Source organism: Cupressus sempervirens, chromosome 7, assembly GCF_028749045.1.
Source record: "Cupressus sempervirens isolate cs-2001-9-10 chromosome 7, ASM2874904v1, whole genome shotgun sequence".
Taxonomy (NCBI): domain Eukaryota; kingdom Viridiplantae; phylum Streptophyta; class Pinopsida; order Cupressales; family Cupressaceae; genus Cupressus; species Cupressus sempervirens.
Window position 1 is genome coordinate 567,958,266 of NC_143124.1, and position 26,444 is coordinate 567,984,709.

The window sequence follows — 26,444 nt, forward strand, 5'->3', positions numbered from 1 at the left end:
TATGATGCTTTTTGAATGCAATTGTAAGGCAGAAAATCTGATCTTTTTGCTATGCAGGTACCTATTAGATAGGGACATCTTGCACCCAACAGAGAAATATTATCCATTGCGTCCTGAACTGGCAGAGTCAACTTTATTTCTATATCAAGCAACCAGAGGTTACATCTATTGAAAAGTTTTTTTTTTAAGTTTCTTTTGCTGGTTTTACTTTTTGGTTCATTGGGCTTGCTGAACATACCAATTGAATGTCGCTTCAAGTTTTAGCGATGGATTCCAAAGGTTTCTCATAAAGGAGCTCATATATACAAGAAGTGACATTTTTCAATACTGAGAGCTCTTCTTGTCTTTTTAACAGATCCATGGTACCTAGAGGTTGGTGAGGCAATCATTAACTCCTTGAATGTTTACACACGTGTGAATGGTGGGTTTGCCAGTGTGAGAGATGTGACTACAATGAAATTGGAAGATCATCAACATAGCTTTTTTCTTGCAGAAACGTAAGTTTATAAATGTGTATTTTTTAAATAGTATTGCTTTCTGTTAAATTCAGCCAGAACATGCACCAATCCTTGTCCAATTGGTAGCCAACACCCAGCAAGTGTGATGTGGCATTTTAAACAAACTGAGCATTTATTGAATCTCCTGGTAATTTAGATCTGTGGCTTTTCTTTGGAAGCGTCAAAGTTTTTCCAATTCAACTCATTTGATTTGAAAAAGAATTTAAGAAGGGTTAACAATACTACCCTATGCTTCAAAGAGGTATTTAGCTGTGCAGCTAATGTGTCCAAATGTATACAAAATTTTTACAGGTGCAAATACCTATATCTTCTGTTTGAGGATACCTTTTTGGCAGATAGAAACTATGTTTTTAGTACTGAAGGCCATCCTCTTCCTGTTACACATTCCTGGCACGAGTGGATTCCATCTGTCTATATGGAAAGTGAAGCATTTGAATACAAGGTATGGCTGTTTGATAAAGTTTGCACTCATAGTTAAAAATATATATTTTTTATTTTGATGTTTTATTATTCATCAAAGTATTTGGGGTTAAAAATATTTGAAGATAACGTTGATTTGGCACTTCACATATAATTCTGTGTATTACTGGACATGTCTAGTAAAGATTGAATGAATCACATGAATTTGCTCTATTCATTCTCTTACAACTTATGCATAAGCTAACTAGGACTACCTTTGTGTAGCAGTTGGATATATAAATAATAAAGTCACTGTATTTCATTTGCAATGCCAACCCTAATTTGTGACAATATTAGCACGAAATTGACTTAATACGTGCTTTATAATCTGTAGCAAGATACTTCTTAACTCAATTGTTAACAATATGACATACCCATAATGAAACATATCGAAGTAATGTTTTAATGTAGGGCATCAAATCATATAGATTTGTTGGCTAAATTTTTTGTACGTCAATAAAGACTGCAACTTACAAAATTGTGATTTAAGGTAATTGTATAATGAGATAAATCTTCTCTCTCAGCAATAAGGGATGCTTCATTCCGACTACACGTGGCTTCAATAGAGACTTAACTGAATTTGACAAAATGGGTGGTTCTCAAAATCAACTTCTCCTTTTTCAGAATGATACATGAAGAAACTACTACTTGAAACTTAACAAAATGTAGCTACTGCTACGGTAATGCTTGTGGCTCGGTGGTTGACTTAAGAACTACTCCCATGACAACAGTTATGATTAATAATACTCTGGCCATTAATCTGTTTTGATGAAAATCAGAATAAGTAGCAAAGCGCAACGCCTCCTGCTAACTAACCTAGACTGAAATAAAATACTTAAATTTAAAGCTAAAAGTCTTTAATTCCAAGTATTTGCAGACACTATCTAACTAGAACAATAACTTTCCATGAAGCACAAAGTCTTGAAGAAGCCAAATTGAGTGCTTAAATGATTCACACAAGAAAACTTAAATTGAATCAAAGATAGATCGATCAATGCGACATAACAAATACACCAATCTATCTCAAGCTTCACAACACAAAGTTTGGGAACACCTAGTTCTATTCGATTTAGAAATTTTGCATCAAGAAACACAAAGTTTTCAAGTCACGAGAAACTTCAGCATAGTCTCCTTGCATAAACAAAAGATGATTGTTTACAATGAACTCTCTCTTTTATATAGGAACCCCTCAACCACCTTGTCTTTTTCTATAACTACCTAAAGTAAGTGCCCAAGACAGTTAGAAGGAATCTTCATTGTGTGTTTACAAATTCTTTGAATTTTTGCAATGATTCCATACAACTTCAACTACTACATCTGGTTCTCCTGTGTGTTTTGCAACAACCGTCAATTTTCAGATTACATCTGCATTTCTAGAAGTAATGTTGCTACACCTTTCCATCTTGTTTTGTAGACTACCCAGTGAAGGCTTGTAGCTTGTGAGAATATCAATCATGCTAAAATCAAAATTTTCTGTCCCAAGTCATAGACAAATAACTTTCATGAACTCTGATAGAAAACCTTCCATTTTGGAAAGTCTTCCATTCTCAGCAATGATTTTGCATGCGAACCGTTTGAAATATTTTCTGATTATGCATTCTTGATCTTGTAGTTGCTTGACTGTTGCATCACCTTTGGTTACTAGACCTTGAAACACTTGTTCCTTGCTGGTCATTAGATGCAAATAATTGTAGTACATTTCTATTGATGAAATGATTTCACAATTGCACAAAACATCTAAGTCCACTTTAGTCACACTCCTCCATACTTCTAGATCAGCCTCAAGGTACTTGAGTTGTTGATGGATATATATCTATACATATCTATATATGTATGTATACACACACAAATAAATATATGTGTGTGTGTATATGTAAGTGAGAAGTTCCTCCAACTTGGCTCAAATGTTCCTTTCATACCTGAGTATCCTATAGCTACGTCGGCTCACATTTACACCCTAAGACTGTAGGAAGCCACGCTAGTCATCTAGAACCTTGGCTTTCCTTTTAACTTTTGTTGCATGTTGTGATAAAATAGAATCAATCATCAAAGAAAAGGCCTTCATCTTTTTAATGATGCCAAGTAGTCACACATTCTCCTCTTAGAGCTTGTTCTTCTCCCATAGTTTGTCATTCTTTCGATTAAGCAAGCTGACAACATCACGACATCTTGCTGACACGCTATTTTACCAAGTTCAATTGTGGTGAACTTGTTGCATCTCTTCTATTGTCTTTTCAATAAGAGGCTCAACTACCTTTGCATATTTGGTGTTATCATCACCAACCATGACCCTAGAAACCATCTTTGCCTTCTTTTCTTTAGGGGCCTTGGTCATGGCAACCTGTTTGGAATTGTGATCCTTGAGTGGGAGTTCTTTCTAGAGATCAAGGAGGATCTTGCTGCAATGGTGGTAACCAAAGTGGATACTGGATTAGCCTATGCAACTGTAGTCACAATGGGTGGAGCTTCAGTTTGGGTTGCAACTGGAGTTGGACTACTATGTGTGATCTGTGCCATGAATTGTTCGAACTGTGCTGATGAGGTATCCATCATTGCCATGGATGGAACCATGAAATTAGGAATGTTCATGGAATATGCATTGGACACACTCAAAATTGTGATATTGATCCACTGTCAAGATTGCAGGGGCAACCAAGGAAATAGGCAAAGCTGGTGTAACTAGGAAAATGGGTCTACATGAGGAGGTGCCTACTTTGTAGGAAAGGTATCCATGGCTGCATGCAATGGTGAATCAAGTGATTCATTTGAAGCGAGTGCTGAATTAGGGAGATCTGTGGCAACAAACACTTTTATAGGAGGAGATGCCTTTGGAGAGGATTTCCGAGGCGGTGGCGGTGATTTGTCATCACTTAAATCAGCATGGGTCTTATGAGGCTCCGTAGAATTGAGTACAAGCACACGAGCAATTTCTTTTGTCCCTTTAATGGTAAGCTTCGGAGTGGATGCTGCCAAGGGTTCATGAATTGAGGGAGATGTGCCATCCTTTCCTTTACCTCTCATTTCCGATTTAACCCAACTAAACCAACATGATTGAAGTCTCTTCTCTGTTTGATCTTTATGCATTTCAGCCCTCTCTTCTACAATCCAGTGTTAGTGTTCGATAGACTAAAAACGATCCCATGTGTGCTCTTTTTTGATGACCATGATGGAGGTAGAATAGGTAGGTTCTCTACATGATGCTAGATGTAGTTTGGATCTAGAATTTGATCATCATCTTCAACTCCGGTAGGGAACTTGCAAGGTCAACGTCTACATTTTGCTTTATAATTAACCGACAATAGTCCTTCTGAAAAATGTTTATCTTTGCATACAAATCGATCCAAATGATCTCTAGATGATGAATATGGATGAATTGCCTTCTCATCTTATCATTCAAGCTGCGCCAGTCAAAGCTAGTTCTTTTCATGAACTTCTTCAAGGTGATTCTCTAGAGTTCAAACTCCATGTTCTTTGCTTTGGGCACCATGTCCAAAGAGTAATCACCAATCTTTAAAGGATTTCTTGAGGAGATCCCCAGCCCGGTCTATTCAAAGTGTACTAGTATGACTACACCACCATGAGCTTCTTTTCCAACTGCATTAGTATGATCTTATTGATAGGGTACCTGTGGAGTGTGTATTGCCTACCTCTGAAGTATCCAACTTGCATGAATGTGAAGCTGGGAATTTGAAGGAACAAGCAACCATACTCATTTACCCTAGTCCATGTCTCATCCAACACGCTCCTTTGGGAGTTCTTTATCAACATGCACATGTAATGCCCATAGAAGGCATCTTGCACCCTCCTATAGTGCATCTGGTTGGCCCTTAAGGCAGCTTGTCATATTACTCCCAAATCAGCACTGGCATCCGATCTCCTTTTGTAGATAAGCATGAGAATGAGCCAAGGGCTGCAACAATGTATACTAGGTAGGAGTTCATGTAGAAAGTCTTGTAGTAGTAACCAGGGACAATTTCTTAGACAACACATCATTGATCATTTCTCCCTAAAATATCTTTTGTTTAGATTGGATGATGAGAGAAATGTATTTTTACATCCATGGCTCAAAGGTGTTGGATCCTTTGAGTACACCGATGCGACTCAATAATGTAATGAGAACATTGATTTCCTCCTTAAAATCAGTGCTATGCACTCCCTTTGGCTAGATGATAATATTGAGCCTCTTGTTGATTAACTAGTTGTCATTTACGTACTTGATTCAATATTGTGTTGTCATCATTACATATGTCCAAGGCCCTTTGTTTTGAAATGTTGGTAACCACTAGAGTAGGGCGAACTTGGAAAATCCTATCAAAATACTCTGCGTCTAGACTGATGATGTTGTTCCCATCTTAGTCTTTGATGGTCCTTGATGGGAGATAAAAATTAATTGCACATACATGCACAAACACTGGTTAGTGGGAAGCCAGTGAGAATGTGGAGACAAGATGAATATTGCTGTGGTGAGATATGGGGATCTTTGATGTCTTCACAATATGAAGTAACTTGTGAAGGTGGTATAGAGTTAGGGTACTAGTTGTACTGATACTTCATCTTCTTCTTCTCTTTACCTTTGTAGAGTATGATGTCATCTAACAAAACAAGGTTGTGGGTGCAAGCAACTGTGACATGAAAATTCCACAACATGAGAACATCTTCAAGGGATGGGTCTATTGCATGTTTTAGAATGCACATGTGAGTTTCGGGATTTTTGCATATGGAGTATGGATGGAAACTTTTGGGACAACGAATGAATTCATGTGTTTGAGCTCAAAGTATATGCTTATATAATGGAAACACCCAAAAACAAGTTTTTGGGTAGTAACATATGCAGGCAGCAAGCTTTATGGGTGAAGAATGCATGGAAAATGGGCGACATAGTGTCTACTTATAACAAATTGGTATGTTTTCATTATAAACAAGTGTGCAAGAAATCACTATCATGAATTTTAAGTCATGTGGCAGCAATATAACAAATGTAGATGAAGTGCATGCAAACATGAAAATGGGCTTTGTGGATTCAAAAGCATGTTGCAAAGAGAGCTTGCTTCCATGGTAATTTCATTTGAAGAATGGGTTTTTTAATCCTGATTCCATATGCAATCAAGATGAAGCACTTGTGTGATGTCCCTTTAGAAATATTATTTTGAAAATAAAGTAAACATTTATTATTTTAATTATTCTATATTAATTCCAATTCTTAATGAATTAATATAAAATAATTAATAGTATCTGAAACTATTACTTATTGTTAAATAAACAAATAAGTGGTTTTCGGATTCAGTTGCACACAAGAACCGTGAATTGTACCTTTAAAAAACAAAGTTGAAATTGTAGGAGGCATTGAAGAAGGTAGTGAATTCAAATTATTAGGCAACAAAATCAAATATTTCGTTAGTTCTTGAATGGCCTAGTGGACAATCATTGACGAAGATATCAGAAGAAAAAAATAATTCGTCTATTCCGTTTCGAGGAGGTATTCCATTGTATCTGGAGATGTAAACATTAGCGGAGGTGTCACGTAGAGACAAGAATCCAAACATATGGCTCGAGCTTATTTGAAGGTATTTTCTCTAGCATAAACAAAGAACTATGATGGTGCGGCTATCGGATTGAAATAAAAATCTTAGGACCATTGTGTAAACAACTAGGAATTAAGTTAAGTTATATTCTCTTTTTGTTAGAGCCATCTAGCCTAGTGGAGGATGTTAGGTAGTGGATTATAAATGACAACCTTGTCCTTTGGAGTCTGGTTGTTATGCTGAAGATTGTGAATATCATCCAAACCATTGCAGTTTGATGAGAGTCGTCTTACCAGTATGATATACAGTTTGTTTTTATTTGACATGGATTTGGACAAAGTTGTATTGGGAAGAATGTCGAGAGTAGGCAAGAGTAACTTTCACGGGGAACCCGTTCACACATCTATTGGAATATAGAGTCTTTCCGGGTAGAAGGGGATTTCTTACTGTATCATCGATAGTGACACCAAATAAATGTGCAACCATATACGACAATATCTAAATACACACAAGTGACTGAAGCAGTCGCAACAATTCCGAAACTGCAAATGTTCATACCAATATTTTGTACAAGATTCTAGAAAGTTTTGATATTCACTATAGTTGAAGAAATAACATTTCATGATGCGATTCTAGGTGCACAATTTTTTTTGTAAGGTTCTATTTTGCAGTATCTCAGTTGTGTAAAAAGAATTCAATTGTAGGTATTGTCTACTAAATTCAAGTAATAATTATTCAAGAGTTCAGTTTGGTTCTGATGTTGTTGGATAAAATAAATTCAAGTAATCAGTGGTGTCTGATCATTTGAATGCAATCGAGAAGTTCTATTGGTAAGCAATTATTGGTCCAAAATTACGTGTACACTGTTGCATTCATCAATTTCAATTGCATATTTTTCTTGAACTTTACATTGGTATTAGAGCCTTAAATCCTGCCTTCCTTTGGAACAAACACATAATTTAGACATATGCAAAAGGGAAATTATAACTTTCGTAATACCCAAGTCAGACAAAACATATTGATATAGTCATCTAGTTAATCTATACAAGTTGACATTGAAGATAATCATACAAAGACAGGCAAAGAAATAATATTTGAACAAGACAATAATAGCGGGGAAGTAGATGATACTAGAAATCTTATTGCAGCCTTACTTAGGAGCCAACAAGATATGCAAAACAATGTTAATTGTATGACTAATCTAATGACTCAATTCATGACTCACAATCTTAAACAAAATCAAAATAATGCAAGGAGAAATGGTGGACGAGAGGATCATTCTGTAAATAACCAGCCTAAGCGTTCTACAACCTTAAGGCCTTCCATGCCTACTTTCACCCCTAGGAATCCTCAACCTGAAAGAGAACCTTCCATTATAGATTTACAAGAAGAAATATATCAGGTTTGGTTACAGTCAAGAGAAGAATTTAGAGCATCAATGACCTTCAGCGAATACTTGGGTGTCAGGATTAAACAAAGACCTAAGGGACAACGGGGTTATAACAATGAATTACAAAGGAAAATTGGTAAGATGTCTATCCCTTATTTTGATGGGTCAAGAAAAAGCATATCTAGAGCCTAGGTGCAAAAACTTGACAAATATTTCCAATTGAATCCTATGATGGAAGATGAAGCTATCAAATATGTAGCCTTACATTTAGAAGGGGTAGTGCATGAGTGGTGGCACCATGGGTAAATAACATTGGGTAATGATTAGATCAACACAATTCTACCTTCATTGAGAGACTCATAGATAGGTTTGATTGTAAAGATCCTAAACTTCATCTTAAAGATTTAACTCAGCATAAACAAACAAGGACATTGGAACAATATATTTCTGAATTTGAAAAATTAGCAGTTCTAGAAATTGAGATTACTGAGAGACAAAAAACTGTGATATTCATAGATGGGTTATTTGATGCTCTCAAAGGTTGGGTCAAAACCCTAAACCCTCCTTTATTGTTAGCCATTAAAAAGGCAAGAAAATTGGAACCCTCTTCAAAAGGGGAACTTTTAAAGGTCCACCACCAAGACCTGATAATGACAATAAACCTTCTTATAGAGACATGCCTCCTAGAGCCAAGTTAGATAAAGAATAATATGATGAACTCAGAAGGAAAAAGTTGTGTTTCAATTGTAAAGAAGCATGGGCACCAGGTTATAGATGTTTGGGAAAAGGGAAGATTCACTACATTGAAGTAGTATTAGATAGTGAAGATGAGGTAAACATAGATCCAAATTAGGAACAAGATCTTAAAACTATAGAATAGGCTCAGGAAAATTCACTAGGGAAAAGTGAAATAGCAGCAATGACAGGAACTCCACACTACAATATTTTTAGAGTAAGAGGAGTTTTACAGGGGCAACAAGTTATTTTTATGACTGATAGTGGTGCTACCCATAATTTCATTGATATTGTTCTTGTTGAAAAACGTGGTTTACATACAAAGAAGCATGAAGGATTTGAAGTTAGAGTAGAAGGTGGTACTACTTTAGTAAGTACACATAAGGTCCCTCAGTTAAGTATTGGTCTTGGTAATTATACAGTAACAGATGATTTTTATGCGGTTGATTTGGCTAACTCTGATATTATGTTGGGAATTCAATGGTTGGAGACTTTGGATAAATACTCGTTGAGTTTCAAGCGCATGGCATTCTCTTTCAAAATTGATGGGAAAATGGTAATTCTCAAGGGAATGTCAAATGGTGGACCTAGAGTTGTGTCTGCTAACAGAATGGAGGCCATTTTCTGTCATGGTGATGTTGCTTAGTCACCACAATGTCTTAATTCCATTAAGGTAACAAGTTTTGAATCTAAACATTATCAAGATGATTTGTTGTAGATTTTAGATATTTTATTCAATCATATTCTCTAGTTTATTACATATTTATTCTAGTATTGAATTTTGTTCCAATTGCAATGCTATTAGAAGATCCATTCAATTTATAGTTTTAAAAATTAGGTTGGAAAATGGGTATACGCAGCAAGATGGTGAACAAAATAGGTCACTTAAAAATAATAAAAAATAAAAAAGAGCTAAATACATACACTTTCTTTAACAATCCAAAAAACATGTATGCTAGATGGCACAAAAAATCCAATCCAAAACTCGTATATGTTATTTCAAATAATGTTATGTATGCATTATGTTAACTATGTAAAACACAAACATTTTGGTGAATATAAGAAAGAAAATTGAGTGTGTATATCTTCAAACCAAAGCTAAATGAAATAAACGTTCTAGATCAAGGTTTTAGTTTCAAAAAATTGTACAAGATTTTATCACAAATTAGTTAATCCTCCTCATAGTGCTTTTTGTTAAGATATATACATCAAATATAACATGTAATTATAAGTTATTTTATATTTTACGTATATACTTGAGAGTGGTATAGTATCTTGAAGAGTCATAATGTAGATTAGAGATTCTAGGAGATCTTACAAGTCTTCAAAGTCACTAAAGTTTAGTAATCAACATGCTTCTATTACCGTTCTTTTGATATCTCTCCATCTCATGCTTTGTATCTTTTCCAATTTCTCAAAATTTTCCTATCCATCTATATCTTCTCCTTCTCTAGCTTTCTATATATCAATTTATCCTCTTTCCCCAAACTCTAAATCTTATAACGTATTAGACTAACTAAAATTTTAATAATTTTTAATTTCTTGTCAATATTCTATGATTCTCTCTCTATATCCATTGATCTTCAGAAATGTATCATCCTATCCCTCTTCATCTCCACACTATCCTCACTCTCTTTCTCAGTTTCTCCTCTCTCTATCTTGAAGCTCTTAGCCTATTTTTGAAACCCTTCACTCTTCTCTATACCTTCCCTCTCTTATATTCTTACTTCAAACACATTATTGCTCCTCTTTCTCACTTCTCTCTCCTTCTCTCTCTATTTCTCATCTCTCCATCAACCTACATACCTCCCCTCACCTCTCTCTCTCTCTCTCTCTCTCGCTCTGAGTGCTAAATATGGGTCTCAAAGTCATCAACACACTTCAACATGGTTTTCATTTGTCAGATTCACCCAAGAATAAACATGGGATTGTTCATCTGTTACCTTCTATCTTGATGGGGTTTGAAATTGTGCTCTTAGAATTGAGAGTTCAGTGACTAGACCAACTAGAATGAAGGATTTACGCTAGAATGTATGCAAACTCATCTAGATGTTTAGGATTTTCTTATGCAATATAAATAAATTTAAGCTACATGAAATGCAAGTTAATCTAAGAACAACATAAGAAAAAGACTAATCTAGATGTATGCCATAACTGATCAAGAGTGGAGATTAGATGAGAATCCAGTTCGACTGGAAAGTTTCCATTTGAGAGAGCAACTCTCAAGAGTTCAGAGGAGTTAATTGATTACTTGTGAAGTAGATAAGGCAGTTAACTAGTTTTATTTCTTTTTTTCTGATTTGAGATAACTCAATGTTTCCAATTCTAAACTAAAGAGGAGATTTGGAGAGAATAATTGGAGATTTAAGTTAACTATGACCTCATATTTGAATATTCCCAATTATTTGAATAATTAAATTTAATAATTGAAATGAGGGTATTTAATTTAATTAATTCCTTTTGTCATGTGTATTTAGCTAAACGGGTGATTTTAATTTAATCAAATGCACTAGGGCCTTTAATTAAATTAATTAGATCAATAGGATTTATTAGCTAAGTCAAGTTGATATTAGGAATTAAATATAGATATGTGATTATTGCAAATTAAGGGTTTTCTTCAATTGATACTTAGATCAAGTAATGTCAAGTGATTAGAAATGCCTAATACACTAAGACTTTGTCAATTGAGAGATAAATGTTTTGAGACTAATGCACCGAATTTGGTTTAGGATGTCAAGGTGCCAATTTTGGGGTATTACATTTGCCCCTCTTTAAATTGATGTGCAAGAAGCGCATTGATTGAAAGAATAGTCTAAAGTCTAAAGTATATAACTAGAACTAAGATTGGCCCTGAGATTGATGATATAAAGACCAATTGATGAGATTTTTAAGGTTATCTCCAGAGCGAAAATTAACCCTCCACAGTCCAGATAGAACACCTAGATATTGGTTCAAGAGATCAAAGATTGTCACAATTCATAGGATTGTCCATAGAACGAGGCTCAACCCTCAAGAGTCTAGATGGAACATCGCAATACTTGTCCATTGATAAGATGACAAGCCCAATCATAATTCCCAGGATTGTCCCAGAGCAAGGCTCAACCCTTAGGAGTCTACGTAGAACACCTAGATACGTGCCCATTGGAAAGTGAATGAAAGAGAGCTTAGGATTATCTTTGGAACAAAGCTTAATCCTCCGGAGCCTAGGTAGAAAGCCTAGATACTGGTCCATAAAATAGATAACAAGACCTATCATGAATCATAGGATCATCCCCAGAATGAGGCTTAATCCTCCGAAGTCTAGGTAGAACGCCTAGATACCGGTCCATTGAGCTATGATAAGGATTGTCATAAGTTTGATCAAGATAATTGATAGAAAGTCAGTCACTTGATCGATAGAAAAGACAATAGCAGATTGAGATGAGATACAACGAACAAAGATGCCCCTAGTGATGAGATTAAGATCATTAGAGATAGATTACGGGACACCTATTGTTGAAATGAGATATGAGTACTCGATATTCCCATAGTTATGAGATGCCCCTAGCAAGTAGGACTTTGAGTTGTGATTAGATTGATTTGAAGCAAGATTTGATTGATTCAATGGTGTAATCATCCTGCCCCCTCGGGAGTAAAAATTGAAAGATGACAAATGAGAACAATGATGTAGAGTAGTATATTGAAGATGAAGATGTGATCAAAGATCTAGAAGAATATGGAATAGAGCATAAAAGATTGTATCAGAGTTTGAGTCAATTCAAATTGATTTCGAGGTCCATTTGACCAAGTTCAACCTTGGTTGACGAAAGTTGACTTTTTGATGAACAAGTTGAAAATTTTGAGAGAATATTGATATGATGAGATTCTGGTATGAAGTTTGTGCTAGAAAAATGAACTGCACAAGTGCTTGATTGTGTTGGTCCCAAAATTTTAAAATGCATTTTTTAGCTATTTATGAGTGTCAGATTTTGATTTTGATCCCGAAAATGAATTTAGGATGGTCAAATTAGGAAGGGGGGTGATTTTCACGTCAATCGGATCACTTTTGAAAAATAGGTCAAAACTCTATATGAGTCCCCTAAAGTTAATTTTCAAAATCATTTGTCTTTTGTCTTTTTGTGTGAGGAGCTCTGAGGCATCATGATGGTCTTGTCATAGGTATCGTTTCGAGTGCTCCCGATGTCACAGCCAACCAGTAGACTACAAAACTCCGGTAATTACTCGAAAAACTACATTGTGGATTCAAATTTCACGCATTTTGGTTTGATATTTCATTTTATCTGTCATTTGTAGAATTGGTTGTGTCGATTTCTTGCACGTGAGATCGTTTACTCACGTGCACTTCCAAGGAGCCTCTTGCGAGACTTTGCTAAGAATGCAAAGTCTTGCCTGGGTGTTAGATATGTCACGTGTGGGAGGCACCCATGTGTTGCGAGGGAAGCCCTAAGATAGGGGCTTCAATTGTGTGACCTAGTGCAAAAGCTCGCATGGGGTTGTTTGCTCACGTCATAACTACCCTTGTCTCAGGCGAGGCGATGGAGCCTTAATTTTTGCAAAAATTAGAGCCACCATATATTACTACTTGTATGTTATGTCCAAACAACAGACAACATATATATTATACATAGTGATCTTTAATGGAACTGATAGCATCCTCTAGGAAGATGGGCCAGTCAAAGAAAGCTTGTATTGTCTTCTTTGATGAAGTGGATGCCATAGGTGGAGCTCGCATTGATGATGGTTAAGGTGGTGATAATGAATTCAACCGAACCATGCTTGAAATGATGAATTAGCTGGATGATTTTGATGCACGGGGGAAAATTCAAGTGCTGATGGCACTGTCATATCACCAGTGACTGAAGTCTAATATATATGTTCAAAGGGGATTGATGCTTTAACGTAGCGATGAAAGTTCAAATTTAAAACATGTATATGATTGCCCATCAAAAACCGAAAATTATAAACCATAATAGGAGTCATCAGCTGTGACAGTTCCAGTTTGAATATAATATGAAACTAAGAGCAAAAATGGTTCAAGCAGATGTTTGTGTGCATTGGTAACAAAGTGAATCCATAGACAAGCGGCAAAGATAGGCATTATTTATTTGCAAAAGCTTTGATGAATCTGTAGCGATTAGATACACTGACAACAAAGATCACATATTCGAGTATGGTGGCATCTGTAAGAAGACGCATTATTTCTGTTAATGGTTGACTGTAACGGTTGATTGATTTAATTTATTCAGTTAACAAATGCAAGGGATATCAATTTTAGAGCCTATCTATAGAAGTCCTGACATAGAGAAGCCAAGACATGTCAAGAGGATGCACACAAGCAGTAAACTCGAGAAGTGTAACAAGCACTTATAATAGTAAAGACACCATAGAAGATAAAGACTAAAGCGTGTGAATTAAAATATATAACGAGTAATAAAATTACAGGGAATCAAACACAGTAAAAGGATCAGAACCCCAAGAAATGTGTATTACAGTTTAGACAACGACATATGATGGAGCTCTAAAGACATCTTTCATATGTCTGTGGTGTTTCAGCGACAGTCAAAGAAGCATTGTCAGCTATGGTATATGACAATAAGTATAAGATCTTCAAGTGCATCGATGATGTGCCCTCCACATCACACAATATTATATATGCAGAACGAAACTATGATCCTTCCAAAAGTATTGAGTGAATGTTGGAATCTCACGACAATATCCAAAAAAATAAAATAAAAATAGAAACTAATTTAATAATGTATTGTGCACCAAACCAGAATGAACAAAGGAATGATTGGAAGCTATGATGGACACTAGCGTAGGCTAAGTCATCAATAACAGTCAACCCTCAAGCATGAGTATGCAGCAGGTACATGCATAATGAGAATATTAAATAACAATCTTCTTTCATACAGTTAACAATCTATATGCAAAAGATGAAATCGAGCACCTTCAGCCGTTGGCAGTTAGAATTAGTGAATATATTAAACAATCAATGGACTGGAGCCTAGACCAAGGTTTTCTGTGAAGTAAGAAGCAAATGTATAAGAAGAGCTTTGCAATTTTTGTCTTCTATATTGTCAGAGAACACCGTCCTTCTCAGTCTGAATACATAATACGGGCAGCACCAGTCTTATAAATCTATCGAGCTATAATCCCATCATCATAATTGTTATAGGAAGCATATTTCAAGGCGACAATCTGAAAATGTCAAACCTGATGAAATGAGGTCGACCACATATGATTCATTGCACATAACAGAAAGAAGATATAATTACTCAATGCAATCACCAGGTCTATTAATGACAATCAGGAATGAAGAGTCTAGGAATCACAGAGAAGACAAATAATTTGCTTTAGCACCAAAAGCGCATGTTAATGCAATGATACATAATCATTTGGCCTCAGTGAAAACACAAGGAAGTTTTGAATAAGAGAAATAAGGCATAAACAAGTGGTGAATTAATATGGAGATGCCGTAAATAATTAAATGGCTCAATGATTTGATTAAAAGAGTTGTAATTATATTAAAAGAAAATAAATTAAGCTGTGCCATTATAGTAAAGAGAAAGTGTTATTTATTTTTAAAAAGTGATAACCTTTCATTTTGAAAAGGGGCATACTCCATTGGTAAGAGTATAAATGAAGAATATTTGCAAGAACAAGACATATTCGATATTTGACATTCCAAAGAAGAGATATTCATATATTTATTTGTACAGAGAGATAAGGAGCTTAAATATGACTTGTAAAATAAATTTATTTATTATATTTTAATGAATAAATAAGTCTTTTATGCTCCTTGTTTATATTAAAGGCATGGAGAATTAAACGGCAGTTGATTCGTCCTTTATAATCATTTATTATTATGTAAACAATTTTTGTCAGATAAGTGGACGAGGTCATCTATGGCATTTAAAACTCGATCATTGCAGATATTGTGAAATATTTAATTGTTTCCGAATCTGTGTCCAATTTGTCTCCCCTACCTTAGGAGTTAAAGTGCAATCTAGACTAGTTTAGAATTGCGTATATATATTTCATCCATTGCATCTTGATTATTAAACTGTTTATAGTTTATGTGCATAAAACATTATTAGTTGTATGTTATAATCTTCATTGTAGTTGACTGTGTTGTCCGAATAAGCTAAAGCATTGGTCTTTTATCATTGTAGTATTGGTTTTTATATTTGAAGTCAGAAAATCCATAACTTCTTACGAATCTCAAATCCATTGTTAAAAACCTTATACAAAACATTTATTTCAAACTATCACATAACTCCATATTAATCAAGTTCAAAGACCTTGCCAGCCAGAGAATTCACCCAAGCTTAAATTCGCTATAGAAAAGCCTTGAGCCAAGCAGATAGCGTTTGAGGTGAAGGTCTACCCACCTGGGTGTTGCAAAGCCTAAATTGCAAGGGAATCAAGGTCATTCTGATTCGTTGATCAGAATTGATTGTGGAATCCTATTCGAGAAGTGACAAGCTTTTGGATTTTTAATTTGCAGTTTTGGTAACCAACACAAGGCTAGGAACCATTTTACATAATTTTGTTTACTTGCCTCAAAATTGAGGCTCGAATTCTTGATTTTGGCAACAAGTTATTTTTGTCTTCTAGATAGAATTATAGATTATTGTAGAACCTTTGTAGATGAATGTTGTAATATTTGTTTAATTTGTTGTAGATTGATTTCTCATGTCCCCTATTTTCCTTCAATAGAATTAAATAATGAATGATAACAAAATAATAATAAAAATGAGTAAATAAATTATAATAATACTTATTAATTATATTATCAATATAATGATAATAGAGGAATATTATAGAATATATTATAATGCAATAGAGATATAATATATTCAAATAAATGATATTATTATCATGGCATATAAATGAATTCAAAAATGAAGATAAAAATAATAAATAATATACTAAATGAATATAATGTTTTAATATTATTATTACTAAATAGTAATATCATTACAATAAATGATAAAACAATTATAAACAAGGTAGTGATATAATCATCAATATATATTTAAAGATTCAAAACTTTAATATAGATAATTCATACAATGCACATTCATATTATCATTGAAGTATAATAATATATTAAATTTGTATTAAAAGATCATATATATAAAATGAATAGCCATGACAATTAACAGTTGCAGATATATAAGGATAGGATAAATATTGAGAAGGGGAGAAAAAGGTAGATAGAGACAAAGATCTTAGAAGCACCAAATACACCGCTCGAACAAAGGAAATAATGCCATTGAATTAGACAAGGAAAGGAGCTATGAAACAACAAAGGTGCACATCAATTGACAATTCGTAGATTACAGAGACGGATTTAATAAGAACATCAACTAGGGGACAAATGATTTCTATCAATTAAAGCAGGGCCAATAGCTTTAGACGGAGAAGAATATATGTATCAGAGGAGAAAGGGCAGGATATCAAAGGTGGAGTCTCAAATTGATTTATATAAAGAGCATCTATGTTGCAGGCAATCAGGGCATAGACGAAATCACTCTCCCCTTGAAGTGGACATCACCAGAGCAAGAAGATAAGCAACTCGGATCAGAAAGCAGGAGTAATAGTCAGTTGGGTAAATCTCTACCACCGAGCAAGAATCAGTTAAGCAAGGGATAGAGTAGGACTTCTTAGAATCGATAGACATAAAACAAGAGAACTGGCATGATGTGGAGCCTATACAACACACCCACGAACAGAAGAATACGGGAATAAATAACATTGAAGTTATGCATCAAACTATAGACCTAAAATGACATAGTGAGCATCACCATACTGAGGGAGTATGGAAGCATTAATAGTGTACACGACATCTTTGGATAACTGTCTACGTTAATTAGAATTGGAAGTGGAAACAAAAGGAATTGTAATAGAAATGGAAGACATTACATAAGATTAGAGTCATCTTGTACATCTCGAATCTATTCATTACAAATTCATTCAATATGCAAATATGGTTCCTAATTAGGGATTATACAATTGACATAAACTAATCCACTCGTAGATCAAAAGATCTGCAATTATAGTATACACACATAACAATACGCAAAAGGGTATATCTTACATTAATAATCCATTATAGTTCAATCCATATACATGTTGGATTTATGAGCCAAAGTCTATTCAAACAAGATAGATCAAATGATTGATTAAAGCATCAATGTTATCATTGAGAGTAACACTCTTTAATAGGAAGAATTCATTTGTAAATTTATGGGATAAGAACATTATTTGACAATGCCAAGACATCACAATCAAGGACATTACATGATTTTCTAGATTTCATTTTTCGCTCGACTTATCCATCCATTGGTGGCATGGTCTGATAGTTAGATGATGTCGATGTGGCACATCTAGGTACATTGGGTTTGTTGCACCTTCGTGATATCCCTTTAATTTGGGTGAATCATAACTTGTTAACAACATTGGTGGAGTGTTTCCATAGTGAGGCAAACACCTTCCACCTTCCTATGAAAAAGATGACCATCACACCTGAGGACATATATAGGATTCTGTGTATCCCCTTTTATGGTCCTCAGACTGAGTACAATTCAAATTTGAGACACGGAGTAGTGGCACTCAAATAGATATTTTAGGATGATATTATCCTGAGCAGGACCATCCCTTGGGATGAATGGATCCAGAGATACAGACAGAGGTACAAGCTTGCAGTAGTTCTAGTGGGCTTCATTGGATGTTATTTGATGCCAAATATTGGGCAGCATGGACTTGAGTGTTTGTGGGGATGGATGCTTTAGTGGATGTTAGACCAGCTAGCTGGTTTGGATGGAGCTAGTGTATGCTAGCACATATGTATCATGATATACATGAGATCGCCTATTAGGAGGTGAAGAGCATGGCCATAGGTGTGTTTGTTCTATAGGTGTGGGCATGGGTTTCCCATTGCATTACCGATTTGTGATGATCTTACGAGGCCTACATCTTTAGGTAAAGAGGAGAGATGACCCAACCTCCACTGGGTAAGACCAATCATTGGAGATGGTAGCTAGATGACCTTATGTCGATCACCAGGAGGCTATGGCTAGGCACAAAGGAATGGGATCCATTCAGTAGATTGAGAGATTCCTTCTAACTTGAGTTTGGAGATAGTTTGGGCATCCCCAGAACATCTCCTAGGAGTATTGTGCATATGCCCACTTTGCCGATGAGGTGAAGAAGGGGCGGTCTCTAAGATTGAATCTAGGTAGATTCATGATCGATGTGTGAGCGCTTACCATCACTAGATGGGATTACTTACTAGATATTACAGATGCTAGGTCATCCTTAATTTTAGAGAGTATTTCACTGTCCACCCTTTTCTACAATTTATAGATCCAGTAGGGATGGGAGTATCGATGCAGGTAGTTCCAGTAGCAGAGCCGTTGCAGGAAGCTCTAGTAGCTCAGCCAACAGAGAAAAAAGGGCCTCGACAGAGGGTTACACAAATTTAAATCCCTCCTTGGGTGATGAGAGTGGATCTAGGGGTTGGTAATAGTAGTGGATCAGCGCAACGATGGTCTCTAGGAGAGTTGGGAACCTTAGGTGTAGCTGGAAGGGAGACACAAAGATAGCGAGTCAAGGAGCCGCCACAACAGGTGGTGTTGGGAGAGCAGTAGCAGGGTGGAGGTGATGAGGATATGCCAAATCAGCCGCTACAGGGTCCATAGGAAGAGGATGTTCTAGCACAAACACAGGACACAATTCATCAAGCAAGAGAGATTGAGGATGACACAATGGCAGGTGGTAGAGCTATAGATTCAGGCGGAAGTGCGTGATGCACGACTAGTAGAGAGGGATAGGGGGATTGTTGAGTTGAGACGACAGTTGACAGATGCTCAGGAGGAGGCTTGACAATAGTCAGCATAGGCAGCGTATTACTATGGAGCATATGCAATGGTTGTACCTCCAGAGGCACCTAGCTAGATATTCTGATTATATCACAGGGTTTGAGGGAGCAGCACCACCGCTACAGACAATAGCGCCACCTCATCCCCCACCTCCCAGAGATGAGGGATAAGGATGCAGTTAACACATTCTCTTCTGTCACATTTTGTGATGTATAGCATGTTATATTTGATGTATCAGCATCGTTGTTGTATCTGTTGGTTCCCAAAACTGCAGATTGGAAATCCAAGAGCTTGCCAAGGAACAAGAATGCTTCTCGATTCCCTTGCACTTTAGGCTCCACTACACCAAGGCAGGTAGACCTTCTCGAACCTGATTACTTGGTTTAGAGCTTTTCTAAAGCGAATTAAAACTTTTAGAGTTCTCCGATTGGCAAGGTCCTCGAACTCAATTAAAATGAAAACTGGATGTTGGATAATGGTTGAATGTTTTGTATAATTGAATAATAATTAATTTGATGCTTGTAGGAAGAAAGTTATAGATTTTTTGACTTCAATAATAAAAAAGACCAGTGCCTCTACTCATTTGGGCAATAGAGTCAACTTCAGTAAATTTTCATATACAACTTCATAAAGTTCTTTTGCACTTATACTGCCAACAATTAAATAATCAAGATGTGACAGATCAAATATATACGCAATCTTAAATTAGTCCAGATTGAACTTTAACTCCTTTGGTAGGGAGACAAACTGGACACAAGTACGGAAATGATTTAATATTTCACAATATCTACGATGATCAAATTTAAAATGCTAAATGACCATGTCCACTTATTCTGGCATTTAAATTGTATACAGAATTCCAAAAAATAATTACAAAGGACGATTCATCTGCAGTTTAAATCTCCATGCCTTTAATAATAAACAAAGAACATTTTATTTTATTATTAAAATAAAATAATAGAATTTACATTATAAAGTCACAGATATAAAATACTCCTTGTTGAATATATATGTTCAAATATTGTCTCTTGTCTCTCCTTGGTTTGGTTTCTAACCATATTTATATCTTTGTTCATTTGGGGTATGACTTTTCAAAGTGACGAGTCATATCTAAATAACACCCCATTCAAATATAATTACATTAATTATTTCCTTTTAATATAATCAACCTTAACCTTCAAATGGCTTTAATCGATGGAATAAGGAGCTTAGTTATTTCAATATTTTCAACCTTCATATTATGACATTTATTTGCCAATTCGCAATATCTCATTTTTGGTTTCCATTGAAGCCATCTTAGACCTCATATTAATATTTTTGCCTTTGATATTGTTCACCGAGATGATTTGAAAGGTACACAACTTGGTTTTGCAATCACGAATGATCTCCACGGGAATGACTATGTTTTGCATTCAGTATGAATTGCATATATGAGCTTTGGTGAATCAAATCATGCCGCAGGAGTATTTTGCCTACATCCTCGACTTTCATGCTGTATTGTAATGTTTCAGAACAAGCGGTCACTGCACAGATGCCTTCAAATTTAAATGATATATGCTTCACATTGCCATACATATCTTTTGTTTTCATCGGGCTTTTGCTTGTGTGGAATGTTGGGTGAGAGTGGTAAATAAAGCCACCATATGGAGATGTGCAATTTCTCCTCTGAGATGTTGCCCATGCCGCCCCTGAGATTTTCACTGTTTTTCTTACTCTATGTTGTTCTTTGTTTCCTTCCAAATATTTGCCGTGTCCTATGTAATCATCCTGAAGGTATGTGTTGCAAAGCTTTGGTCTATATCTGACTGCGATGTATTTCCTCCTTGTTTGACCTCCCTCTCCTGTAGCCGTCCGTTGACTTCATATGCTGGAGATTATATTGCCATCGCATGCCCCACGGGGTTTTCTGTAGGTCCCTTTAATTATAAGTATTCTGTGTGCTGTACTTAGACTCAATAGAGCCATGCATAGCTGATAAACGTAAATGGAACAAATCTGGGATGTTTGGAGTTACAGCCTTAGTTCTGGTTTTATATTTCAAATCATAAAGACACTTTATCAATCATTGAGTGGCTACAGCAAGATTACTAAGGCTGGAAAGCATCTGGAATGAACTGTGCAGATCTGAGGTGTATTTTAGTAAAATTTGTACACTTGATTTGTGTCACACTCTAAACCATTCTATCCAAACGATTCCATGAGTTGGAATGCTTGGATGCCGGCTTAGAGCTCCCTATCCATGGAGTGCAAGAGAGTATATTTCAAGAATAAGAAGGCTCTCAGATGAGCCTTAGAGATACTCTTCTTGCTAGTAAACCATGCAATGGGAGGTTCCAAAGACAAGATGCAAGAGTGCAAATGTCCCAAGGAGTTCCTCAAGAATGCAATGCAACTAAAGATTAAACTAGAATGAATATGAAAAGTGCAGCTATACTAAACATGTATGAGATTGTTACAAAACCAAATATTTAAACTATGTGAGATTATTGCAAGAAATCAAAGTTAAACTAAAATGCAACTATGCTAAGAATGCCATATGATCTTATGCTAATGTGATGGAATGAGAGAATGAGACAAGAAATGAGAAGTTCTCCACAAAGCTCCAAAGAAACCTGTTAGAAAACCTGCAGCATAACAATATTCAAAATGAGGATGGATCCTTTGAGGGGAAAGCTCTCTCCCTTTTAAAGATGTACGGACGGTGGAGATCAAGATGAAGATGGTGGATGATCAACGGTTGAATTCGAAAATAGGAGTGATCCATGTGCACACACAAGTCAACCAATAGAATATAAGTTGACTTGTCATATAAGACAAAAGTCTCACAAGCCTTTTCTTTTAATTGTAAAATAGAAAAAGGACTTTATGTGTGCACTTTAAGTGGGTTAGAAGAATGGGGTGTTTTATTTAATTAAAAGGGGACATGTTCTTTTAATCAAATAATGAACTTAGGATAGCATAGTCAAACTATAGGTTATAATCAAATAAATTGATTATTAGCAATTTGGCTTAGGTAAGTGATTAAATTAATTTAGCCAAAATGTTGAAAAGGGGGCTAATAGTCTAGATGACCATTTTTAGGTGATTACAAAACTTAGGTGGATCTTATAAGGTTAAATACTGCTGCAAGAGTTTCTAATGAAGAGTGCGTTCTGGAGTATGTGTTGGTACTATTGAGCATGTTGAACTAGGCTTTTAATTTCTTATATGTACCCTTGAACATCATAACTCTTCCATGATTGGCTGCATCTTATTTGCTGCTGCTTTGAAGCATACATAAATAACAGATGTCTTTGCACCTTCAGAAATGACATCCTTTCTAGTTTCTAGTGGTACTTGAGAAGCAGTATTCTTTAGCACTGATAGTACATATGAGCACACCGTTCCTAATGCTTGAGACTGAAATTGTCATAACTTTACAAGGTAAAATCCAGACTCTGCATATGGTGGATTGTTTGCAACATATGAAATATATTTATCAAGCCGTTTCAGCAAAGGAATAAATGACCACTTCCAACACTCATATTTGGTGAATAGAACTGTGTGGCAATTGTCTCCAACATTATAGATGGAGGTCCTAATTTTTGCCAAAAAATTTGGGCCCCATCAGTATCATTTTGAGACTTTGATATTACAGTGCTTGAGTAGTTTCTCTTCACTGGTTAAAGGCTCTCTATGGCATCTGGCATTCCACTTCAAGTTCAGTCAAATGTACTCCTTGACTCAAATCTTATCCCAAAAGCCACTACACTGAAGGCAGGAACTTTGGCACTTGCGCCCCTTGTTTATAATGTTTATGTTCTCTCTTAAAATATTGTGAAGGCAACAATTTTTCAATGAAATATGAAGGCCGTTGATAGTAGACAGCATAATATTCATTTTATATGCATTTCTATCTGAATTGGCAATAGTTATAAACCCAAAAAACATAAACTATAATCAGATATCAGATAACAGTGGTTGTGTGCCAAGTTTTTGACCAAATGTCAAACATCCAAACTTGAGGAAAACAGATCAGTATTAGCCAGGATTCTTACAAAATGGAACAAAAAAAGGTGTCTGCTAATTTTTGAGAAATTTTGGTTGCAGTCCATGTGTCAGTTTGAGCGAGGAATCTATAATTTCTTAAATTCAACATATTATGTGTTGTCAGTTGAGAATTATGGAAAAAAGTCTTCATTTTTCTTTCAAGTGCACTTTAAGCCTATTTTTCTATCCTTTTTTAACTCAGAAATCTTCCCTTAACTGGTTCATTTCAAAAAAACTATACCCAATTCCCAAGTGCTTGGGGTTCTCTATACCTGCAAAAAATTAACAAATCAATCTCAATTTCCTTTCCAAGTTGGTGTACATAGACTAACAGAATTTGTTTGACTGTATACTTGTCTCCCAATAAAATGTGGTACTTGTCTTTTTTAATTTAAAAATTTGAAGTCTGGTAAAAAATTCTGTGAAAGCCTACAGTACCATTTTCTGGGTCGTTTCTCTTATTGTCAACACCTTTATCAAATTTATTATGCAAGTATGGTTTATCTTTCGAGCAGATTGATCTATTGAAGGCATTAGGTATATGCTGATAGTTGTTCATGTTAATGTATATACTAAAAGTTGTGCATGTTAACTGTTTCAGTTTTTTTAAATCTATATGCTGTTTCTCACAAATTTTAGCTATTCATTTGAACAGAGAGGGCATAAACACATATTTAAGAGTGCCATGTCATCAAAATTGTGTCCTGTGGTAAAGGTTTCACACGTTCAAGGGAAATTTTGTGTTGAAAGCGCATGCCACGTGCTTGACAAACGATTGAATCACAAATGTCAATCCGACAAGGAATGTGGGGTCGATGCAACAACATGCAGGGAGAGAACTTGTAGTGTTGCTGGATATTGTGGTTTGTGGTTAGTCAAATTCTGATAATTTTGAACGGGATCATTTTCTGTAACTTGATTATAGTCTATCTTTTATGTGCAGAGAGCAGCACCTCTAGAAAAGATGAAGAGGGGTGTTGCTTGACTTAGTCGTATTATTAGAAATCTACCATAAGTCAGTCAGTCATCACTTTTTCTGTATTTCTGTACAGAAATGCTGGCCTTCTACACACCTCATCCTTGCAATTTTTTAATAAAAAATTGCACTTGAATAATGTACTCTAGAGTCTAAACTGTACAGGTTCTTTATTTATGATCAGTGAGATTCATTTACATGCATTGCAAATTCTAATAAAAATATTCAGATTCCTCAAAGAGATTGAGTGAACCATTCTATATCTGTCCTTATTGATCATTTTCAGTATTCTGTGAAGTTTAGAACTAAACGTTTGTTTTCTATGCAACTTTGATACAGAAATTATATGTAGTCATATATGATAATATTAACAATACAATCCAATAGACTCCACAAAAGTTAAGGATGGAGAAATGCATGCCACCAAGCCTCAATTATTCAGACTCTGCATTGGTACTAAAATTGTCACCCAATGAGCACCATAATGACATAATGAACACTATCTAACCAAGCAACACAAGAGCAATTGGACACGAAAGTAGTAATTAATTTGAATTTAATAGGTAAATGGCATTTTCCATTTAATCATTGGTTTCAAGACCCTACAGATTATTTCAATCAGAAGACATTCCTGTTGGGAAACATTATGTTCTAAAGGTCCTCTCAATTGAAGAGTTAGGTTAGTGGAGAATGTCAGGATGGATTCAGTCTAGCTCATTGGATTCAAACTTTTCTTATATGCATCATATTCTTCAAATAGAAGCTCGATTCTTCACAGTTTTGTGCTTGTTAAAATTCATGCTCAATCCCATTCAATAACTGAATTTTTCTCTTTAAATTTAATTATAATTCAAATAGGGTATACAATGAAATAAGCTGGAGTTTTGTTTCCTCTGCTCTTCACTCTTTGTATGATACCTACACTTATTGCAGTCTGAACAAAATTTCATTCAACATGCACTCTGTTTTATCTTTTTACTGTTGCAAGATGTGTGCCTGGAGGAATTCGTTTAAGGCATATATCTTCTGTGTCATTGTTCTAGCATATGGCTCTAATCCTCCATGGTAACAGAGTAACTTTGTAAGCAAGAAATGCAAGGAATAATATTACACCCTTCTATGAGGCTTGAGGAATGAGGACCTTATTTTGTCGGTCACAACAAGTGTATGGTACTGAATGAGGCAGACAATTTAATGAAAAATAGATTTCTGTGGGAAATATGTGCATAATATACAAGTTATGTCCTCTTAAATGATAAGAAAATATATTTATTGTGCAAGCATTTGATATCCATAAAGTAATGTATAGTAAGGGGCTAAATTCAAGATAAAAGGTGGATTTCACTCACAAAACCCTTGATCCCTTACCAGCTATCAGTAATACTTTAACGTAGATTTATCTTTAAAAGTATGCTTTTCATCAATCAAGCATAATATTGAATTCTTGTCAGCTCATACAGCTCTTAGCTTAATCCTTGATATGGTTCGAACTTTAGGCAAGTCTTGTGTGTTTTGCTGATTAAAAACTCTTTTGACAGTTACTACAAGGTAAGAAGAGCCTTTAGTACAACAGATGCTAATGTATAACGAGAAGAGAGAGATGCTGTTAATATGACTATTTAACTAAGTTACCGCTTTGGGTTTAAAGATTTGGAATGGCAAAATTTTGAGATGGGGTTTGGGTTTGATAGTAGAAAAACATGTGTGCACATGCAGGTGCGTGTATGCATGTGCATGTAGGTGTGTGTGCATGTTTGCATGGGCGTGTGTGGGGGGCCATGTGTGTGCATATGTGTGAAGCATGAATCAATATTAGTATGTCACTTAGTATCATGAAACAACATAAATAGTGTAGATTTGTAATCATAGCATATAAACATAAAAATGTTAAAATAATAATATTGAGTTTAAGTATCATTGTTTTGACCT

The 26,444-nt window shown here is 35.4% G+C and overlaps 1 protein-coding gene across 4 annotated transcripts in view; it reads left to right on the forward strand.

Annotated features, from left to right (window-relative positions):
• The window catches only part of LOC149548026 (Glycosyl hydrolase family 47 protein), a 169,028-nt gene extending 144,274 nt beyond the window's left edge, over positions 1–24,754 (forward strand). For all 4 annotated transcript variants that reach the window (XM_089792045.1, XM_089792047.1, XM_089792046.1 and 1 more), the window contains 4 exons: positions 58–158; positions 356–497; positions 810–960; positions 24,195–24,754. In XM_089792045.1, coding sequence (XP_089648171.1) covers positions 58–158; positions 356–497; positions 810–960; positions 24,195–24,425 — 625 coding nt within the window. In that variant the 3' untranslated portion in view covers positions 24,426–24,754. The remainder of the gene's footprint in view (positions 1–57; positions 159–355; positions 498–809; positions 961–24,194) is intronic.
• The last annotated feature ends 1,690 nt before the right edge of the window (positions 24,755–26,444 follow it).